The sequence below is a fragment of the Solanum verrucosum genome, unplaced genomic scaffold (assembly GCF_900185275.1).
Source record: "Solanum verrucosum unplaced genomic scaffold, falcon-dt-bn FXZP01000282.1, whole genome shotgun sequence".
Classification (NCBI taxonomy): Eukaryota; Viridiplantae; Streptophyta; class Magnoliopsida; order Solanales; family Solanaceae; genus Solanum; species Solanum verrucosum.
The window spans coordinates 445,311-453,760 of record NW_026020198.1 but is presented as its reverse complement, the minus strand read 5'-3'; the positions used below and the strand labels follow the sequence as shown (position 1 = coordinate 453,760).

The 8,450-nt window shown below is 33.2% G+C and overlaps 2 protein-coding genes across 2 annotated transcripts; both read right to left on the bottom strand.

The window, feature by feature from the left end:
• Nucleotides 1–812: 812 nt before the first annotated feature.
• Nucleotides 813–1,136, bottom strand: LOC125829940 (uncharacterized). Its single transcript, XM_049509153.1, has one exon. The coding sequence runs from the start codon at nucleotides 1,134–1,136 to the stop codon at nucleotides 813–815; it is 324 nt and encodes a 107-aa protein (XP_049365110.1).
• Nucleotides 1,137–3,125: 1,989 nt separating this feature from the next.
• On the bottom strand, nucleotides 3,126–6,368 carry LOC125829939 (G-type lectin S-receptor-like serine/threonine-protein kinase At4g27290). The gene is made up of 6 exons (XM_049509152.1): nucleotides 5,048–6,368; nucleotides 4,650–4,888; nucleotides 4,311–4,521; nucleotides 3,888–4,125; nucleotides 3,638–3,788; nucleotides 3,126–3,445 (listed from the first exon to the last, which is right to left on the bottom strand). The coding sequence occupies exons 1-6, from the start codon at nucleotides 6,366–6,368 to the stop codon at nucleotides 3,149–3,151; spliced, it is 2,457 nt and encodes an 818-aa protein (XP_049365109.1). The 3' UTR covers nucleotides 3,126–3,148.
• Nucleotides 6,369–8,450: the final 2,082 nt, after the last annotated feature.

Sequence of the window (8,450 nt, the reverse complement as noted above, 5' to 3'; positions counted from 1 at the left end):
CATCTATATTAAACAGCAATTTGGATTTCTCTACCTGAAGATGTTATCTACTATATCTGGGTATGTTGTTGTTGTTGTTTTGGTTGTAAGATGTTATCTACTTATGGATGAAAACTTCTTCTATATATTTCTTACTACCACTGTTGTTGTTTTTTGGTTGTAAGATGTTATTTACTTATGGATGAAAACTTCTTCTATTTGTTTCTATTGTTAGTAGTGGAATTTGCGCATTGCAACTCCACATTTTAGTTAAAGTATATCTAGAAAATGGTACAAAGTTGTCATCGATGTTCTTTAAATTAAAAGTAATTATTTTTGCATTCGAGAGACATACAACTAAATTTTAATTTATATCTTAGAAAGATATGTGAACTGGAATACCAGAAAAAGTACAATTTTCTAACTAAGCAAACAGAATCATCATTAGCATTCACCCTTGTTCATCTTAGCAGACACTGGAAAAATAGAAAATAATCAAGACCATATTGGAGAGGTTGTTTTCGATAGGCCCTCAGCTCAAAAAAGATGAAAAAGACGAAAATAGCAACAAGCAGGAACAACAATGAGAAAACTACTTCAACCCACTACACCTATTCTAGTTCTGAATACTAAACCAGAATTGTTCAGGACTTCCACACTTGTGGCATACCTGTTGTTCTCGACTAACGACCCTTGCTCAACATTTCCTGAAACATTCTGGTCGTCAGTTCCTCAGAGTCAAGATCACGTGCTTTAGTAATTGCTTCAACTTTACTTTCCCATGAATTAGGCAGTACACTAAAAAACTTCCTTACAGCTTTGCCACTTGGTAGCTACTCCCCAAGTGAGTCCATTTCGTCGATAATAGATGTAAACCTGTTATGCATCTCCCGAATAGTTTCACCATCTTTCATCCTAAATAGTTCATACTTTCTGTTCAGATAGTCTATCTTACATTTTTTCATTTGACTCATACCCTCGTGAGCAGTTTGTAGAGTGTCCCAAATTTCTTTAGCAGTAGAGCAAGACGAGATCCTATTGTATTCATCAGGACCAAGGCCACAAATCAAAATGTTTTTAGCCTTGGCATTATTCTGTAGCGCAATTTTGTTTTCTGGAGTTAGTTCAAGTCTTCCTTTAGGAAGAACTGTACCCATCAGCTCCAAGCTTAGTGGGGATGATTGGACCATCCATCACAACATTCCACAAATCATAATTCTCTGCGATTATAAAGTCCATCATCCTATTCTTCCACCATCCGTAGTACTTTCCATTGAAGAAGGGGGCCGAGTTAGCGAAGCTCCTTCCTGAAATATGGGTGGGGCAGCCATAGATACCCGCTCTTATACCAATTAAAAAAACTAATTCAACCGACTACACCTATTAACACAGCAAACAGCAAAACAGAATCAATAAGACACAAAATTAAAACAAGTAGGATTCAGATTACAACTTAGCAATCTAAGGACTCTTAAAGTATCGTGATCTAACAATTCTCCAAAAAGTTAAACTCGCTATGTAACTACTGCAATTTATAATGCTAACCTTGACACCAACTTGAATCTGCTCCTTGTTGCTTTTGCCGTTAACTATGCGGCTGAAGATCTCCTTTTGCCGCTTATATACTTGAGACTTCGAGCCCTAACTTACAGCTGTTTGTTTCCTTGAGGAAGACGGACTCCTAAGAGAGTCATACCAACGTGAAACGGGGAAATACAACTTTCAGAGCATATGTTGTATTGCTATCAAGTTTTCAATTAATATTACCTTTTTTTTCTAATCACAAAATAATATAATAATAATAATATATAAACAAAAAAAAAAAAACAGTTTTATTAATTTGTCAAACCCTTAATTTTTCAAAACAAGTGTTATATTTTTTCTCTTTGAAATTACTATTTTTGGTCTCCCAATAATAATGTCAAACAAACTCTAAAACTACTAATCCGGGAATGGAAAAGCAAAACAATACTATTTACTAATCTTCTATTCTAATATTTGACCTTCTTGCTCTCCTATCAAGGTTTATATCCTCATAATACTTTTTCAGCCTACCTTTACCTCTCCTCAAGCCCTCTATTGCCAACCTCTAACATCTCCTTGTTGGGTTATGAAGGGTGATTAGAGCGTCATGCGGAAACTTACAATTACAAATAATATGGTTAATAAATTAGACGATACATAAAACTATACTAAAGGATATAATATTATTATTTTATATGACCATTGGTCTACATAGTTAAAAACTAATAAAAAGCATAAAAACTGTAGAGAGAAAATCTCCCCCATAAACAAGACTCTCTAAACAACTACATTGTGAATTCTATTGTGTTATGCTATGAGAATAGATCTTAACTTTATAGATCTCCGGACATTTCCTCTAAGGAAAGAATAAACCAAATATGGAAGAAAATTATATTTCCTTTCAGAAAAAGTTCAAGCATTTATGGTAATACTTTGACTTTTTTTTAAGGAAATAAATAAACTTCAAATAAGGAAAGAAAATCAGGGCAAAACCCTAACACTCCTTAGTCCTTACCAGCGGCTCAACAGAATGTCATTGTGGAACAATTATAAGTAAATTGAAAATTGCATTACCTGTTTCTAATAGCAAATGAGGTCTTGAATATTGCATGGTGGAGTACTTCATCAATTTGACACTAAAAGGTACAAACTTTGGCTTGCCCTTGAGTAGTGGCTTATAAGCACTTTGGTATTTACCAAACGTTTAAATAAGCTAATAGTGTTCTTGTAAATTCTCAAGACGTGATGATATATCTCTAATTATATGTACTCATGTTCAAAAAAAATAAAATTATTGAACTTTGGAGAGTAAATTAAAATTTCATAAAAAATTGTAGTATTCATATTAGATTCTTACACACATCCAAAGTGGATACGTATCTGTAAGTATAACAAAACCATGTAACATACACAACAATGGCAATTTGTAACTAATACTCAAGTTCCTGTAAAACTGTCGTACAATAGACCCGTGTGCAATTCTGACCCGAATCCATGAATGTTGGGAGCTTAGTGCACCGGACTGTCTTTTTTTAATTCAAGAGTTAGATAAATTCTTTCCTAATATGATACAACTCATAAAATGTTCTCCTCTGTTATTCAAGCTTCTAGACACTTAAAGATCTACAAGAAAATGAAATTTAATTTACCGGGGATCTAACTGTGTAATAGTGATTTCATTTTTCGAATACATGCTTGTAGAATATTCAGAATCAGGGAATTTGCTTTCTGTGTAAAAACCAGGCTCCTTAGCTTCAGGCAAAATGGTATCATTAGCCAACATCACAACCACTTCAGACATGTCTGGCCTGTCTTCTGGACTATGTTGTACGCATAATAGAGCGACATGAATTAACCGTAGCAATTCAGTAAAATAACATGAATCTGTAATATGCACATCAATCAGCTCCAATGGTCTACCTTCTTTATAAAGTTTCCATACCTGTTAATAACACAATCAGTATATAGTAATAAGGAACATGTATAAGTAAGTGAAGCGTGTTTAATAGATTTAAGTTATATACACCGACACTTGGTAAGACTTTTTGCACTATCAGTGTAGTTACTCTTATCACTTGTAATTACATTACGAGTGGTCTGAATATGTAAGTACTTTTTAACATACAAGACTTACATGTCCGAGAAGGTTGATACTGTGACTTTCATGGAAAAATCCTCTGTTTCTTCGACCACTGATTATCTCTAGAACTAACACGCCAAAGCTAAATACATCTGATTTTATTGAGAAAACACCGTGTATTAGATATTCTGGGGACATGTAGCCACTGCATCACATATTAGACAGAAAATAGTGTTAGACAGATGATATTATATGAGTAGTACATGAGATAAATGCTAAAAGGTCGTAGTGTGAAATCACTTACTGTGTCCCAACCACATGATGTGTATTAGCACCCGTCTCATTCCCTATCACACTTCTAGCTATGCCAAAATCCGAGATCTTGGGGTTCATATCAGCGTCTAGCAAAATGTTACTAGCTTTGAGGTCTCTATGGATAATTCTTAGCCGAGAATCTTGATGGAGATACAAAAGTCCTCTAGCAATTCCATTGATGATGTTGAAGCGCTTAGGCCAATCAAGTATCGAGCTCTTCTCTTCATCTGTTAACAGATCTTCCAACAATTAGTATAGTAACTGATGCTCTAACTGCTTTTAGTATGTTAAACAGAATCTACTTCCATTTGAAATTAACAACCTTTTTCAAAATCATGGTGAAAGCTGCAAGCTCAATGCTATACTATGAACAGTACTTGAAGTTTTATGTGTTAAGCAAGAGTAAGCATACCAAATATGAAGAAATCAAGACTTCTATTGGGCATGTATTCATAGACCAGAATTTTCTCTTCTCCTTCTACGCAGCAACCTATAAGCTTCACAAGGTTTCGATGCTGGAGTTTGGCAATGCAATTAACTTCATTCTTGAACTCATTGACTCCTTGCGAGGAAGATTTTGAGAGCCTCTTTATAGCTACTTCTTGTCCTTCCTCCAGGATTCCCTACGATATCATAACATACAGCTGACTCATATTGAAGCTAAGGATGTTTTGACAGGGATAATTCAAAGTGTTACTTATCTGTTTACTGTCAATTATAGTACATATAATAAACCTACAAGATATGCTACCTTGTAAACAGATCCAAATCCACCTTCTCCAAGCATGTTCTTGTCTGAGAAATTAGAGGTCGCTTTAGTTACTGTTGATAAGGAAAACAGTGGAAGTTCTAGATCATCTTTCAGAATCATCTTCCTCTTCTTCTTTCTCGCCTTTATCAAAATATACAGCCCTATGATCAGGCCAATGACAGACACTCCGCTCAACAATGATAGACTCAGCACAAGTGCTTTCATTTTCTTCTTCGAGCCTGAAAAAAAATGGAGGGTAAAATAAAATAAATATATGCTATGTGAACTTTTTAACAAATAGATAAGCAAAACACAACTAAAGCTAAGATTTGTGAAGTTTACTTCATTCAGCTAATGCTTCATATTGATCAAATAGTAATTTGTTGCATAAATTTTACCTAACTCTGAGTTAGCTATCCTTATGTAAATGTCCTGTCCTCCAGGTAATTCTCGAATGTCAATTAAGTCGCCATACCAAAGCAAACAGCCACTGCCACCATTGCGTATATCAAGATTTGAGTAAGCCATACAAGAACAATTCTTTAGGCAAACTTTCTCGCACTCTCGGAGTGTCATTCTCACATAAAACCGTGAATACTGTGTATCTGGTAGCTTTATATCAGAGTACTTGAGAAATCCATCTCCATTCTGGCAATTAAGGGGTGTCCTTCTAATACACCCGCCGGACCACTTTGTCACTGACCAATTTTTCGGATCTTTAGGCACAAACTTGTCTAAGCAACGACAAACAGGAGAAAATATGATGTTGCAACTACCATAGGCACCACATGCTCCATAATTTTCACAGGCATCTGCTGGTGAAGCCAGGTAAACATGCCATTCCTTTATCTTCTCATCCCACGTCCAACGCTTAAGCATACCATGACTGTTCAAGGTTAATTTCGATAAAACAGAATTATCCACTAGCGCGTAGCTGTAAATTGCTTTCTTTTCATCAAAATCCAGCTTAAATGTATAAATTGTATTTTTTGTCAATCCTAGTACACCACTCCAGCGGAGTCCATTCCATGGTCCGCCACTGAACACCTTAACTTTACCTTTCCTCATGACAACCTGAGGATATCCAGTAGGATCACAATGATACGTATATTTCCCTGGAGCCGGATCATATTCGTTCTTCCATGAGGACAGGTAAAATTCTTGTCCAGTCACAAAGTTCTTACCAAGTTGCATGCCTGGTAAGAGCGTATTAGTCGGATAATCAAAACTCTGCCACAGGAAGTTCTCTGTTTTAGTTTCATTTGCATCTCTTATTATTAGATTCCCTGAATTCAACAACTGCGCAATTGGATTCTTCACAGACAAAATCCTTGACGAATTAGTAGACCATATGCTCATATTAGCAGAAGTAACAAGAGCAAGTCGTCCTGGATCAACGATTTTCAGCATAACACCTGATGTATTGTTGAGTGGAGTTTCTCTATTGGCAACCCATACAACAGACTTATCAGGCACGTCGTCGTGCTTGTACCATATTCCAACATACCAATTATTCGCGAAACTACCTGGGGAAAAAAATCCCAATTCAAAGCTTCCATCACATGAAACAATTGTTTTACCCTCTATTAGAAAGTCAGTTGTAGTGATAGTATCTTTAGCACTAGAAATTGAGCATACAAAATCACATAACAATATGTGCAAGATAAGCAGAAAATTTTTCATTTGCTTTCTGCTGGATGATATCATTCCAATTTCCATAGTAAATGGCCATTTTTTGTCAACATAATAACAAGTTAATTAAGGTGCCAAAATCAAGATCCGTGCAAAACTTTCCATTTGCTTTATCACATGCTACCATATCCAATATTTTAAAAAAGTAGTGGTATCATAAATATATACACAAAAAGACGGCTGGGGAAAATGACTCTTGTTTCTCTTTAACATATATAAGAAGTGTTTCAAGCTACTTTAATTTGTTTTGTTGACCTTTTAATTTCTCAGATGGTAATTCAATTGATAGTTATGAAGAAAATTGACTATTTGAGATAATAAATATTAGTCGAGTAAACATCAGCTCCAATTTTTTCGAACTGAATATGGCATTTGACATCTTTTCTTTTCTTTTTTTGTTAAAACACCTGCTGCAAAGTGCACACAAGGAAATTGTGGAGGTTGGTTTAATTAACCCAGTGCTTGTTTATTTCTGGGCTTGGATCTTAACTAACGTTTTGGAAAAAATATTTGAATTCACATAAAAATAAGTGCCACAAATGCTAAACGAGGCAGCCTTGTTCACTCAAAACTATTGTGGTTAGTCTTGTTCACTCAATATAGAGGAAAAATTGTTTTTTGTTAAACGTTAAAGTAGTAGTAATAAATTTAGTTGATAAATAAATTTGATTAAAATAATAATGAATTTGATGAATATAAATGATAAAGCAGGAATTGATTTAAAGTAATAATAAATTTTATGTTGATGAGAATAATAAATTTAAAAAGTAAAGATATGATTATAATTTTTATTTACATATGAAATAAATGACTCGTAGATATAAATGTGGAGTTGTTATAATAAAATATAAACTTGTGGGCCAATTTTTATATTTAAAAAATCACAAATCATAATATGAAATTTCCAAATCAAGATTTTTAGAGAATATGAGATTCATATCTTGAGATGTAACCAATGTAAAATCACATATCTCAATGCTGATTTCATCTTACGATTTTATATCGTGATGTGATATAGCATGGCCTAACGCCTACTTGTGCAAATAAAAAAGAGTAAATTTTAGGTTTAACAAACATAAAAATCATATTTGTATGTTATAGGTACAGTTTGCATAATTGTGCTTCATAACAAATTTTATGTTTGTTATGGAGCATCAAATTTGTATAAATCGCAGGCAACATCTCGTTTTGTATAAAAGCACAACGATTGTATATGTATATCGGTTAGATAATTGTATATATGTAACTACTATGTCTATGTATCAATAATTGTGTTTGTATATCTGCATAAAATTTGAATTTGTATACAATTGAATCGAAATAAAATATTTGTATATCAAATCTCTCTCTCTCTCGCTTTATACAACACAAATTATACGTAATTTGTATAATTTGTATTTGTATAAAGCAAGAAAGAGATAAAGACAAAAGAGAACTGGTAGGAAAAAATCTGTATTTATATATTTATAAGTGTATAGGACGAAAATATATGTATTTGTATTTGTATTTGTACATACAATTTTCTCTCGCTTTATACAGAGAGACAATAACAAAATATTTGCTACAAATTAAAATTAAATAAAACTGTAATTATAGTATTAATTTAAATTAATAATTTACTATTTTATACGATTTTCTCAATAAAAAAAAAAAAGGTAAGACAGGGACGGGTTGAAGTTGAACAGATAGCCGACTTTAGGGCCCTACTTAAGCATGTCCTAGTTTCATAAAAAATTTGCAACTCTAACAACTTTGACTTTCGTCTGAAATAGGGTAACTTCACGCACATGTGACTGAATTTTAGGTATTTATGACTTGTCCAATTTTCAATTTACCCGGAGAAATGCACTATACTAAAAATAATTTTTAACGGTAATAATTTAATTATCGTTAAATATATATTTTTAGCGGTAATAGTTTTTTTTTATATGTTTTTAAAATTTTTAGCGACATTAAATTCAATAACAATAAACTAATGCCAATAAAAAAATTAGCATTCTTTATTAATATGTTTATTTATTGTCATTAAATAATATTTTTATTATAGTGATGTGACATTGAAAACTTATTCCACCAAATATTAGGAGATTTTCGAAGAATTGAAATTTT

Bases quoted from the DNA above. Each gene is read 5' to 3' on its own strand.
- LOC125829940 (XM_049509153.1), bottom strand. From the start codon at position 1,136: ATGGGTACAGTTCTTCCTAAAGGAAGACTTGAACTAACTCCAGAAAAC.
- LOC125829939 (XM_049509152.1), bottom strand. From the start codon at position 6,368: ATGGAAATTGGAATGATATCATCCAGCAGAAAGCAAATGAAAAATTTT. The intron at 4,889-5,047 runs GTAAAATTTATG...ATTTTTTTTCAG, and splicing joins GATAGCTAACTCAGAGTTAG to GCTCGAAGAAGAAAATGAAA. The intron at 4,126-4,310 runs GTATGCTTACTC...ATCTGTTAACAG, and splicing joins TCTTGATTTCTTCATATTTG to ATGAAGAGAAGAGCTCGATA.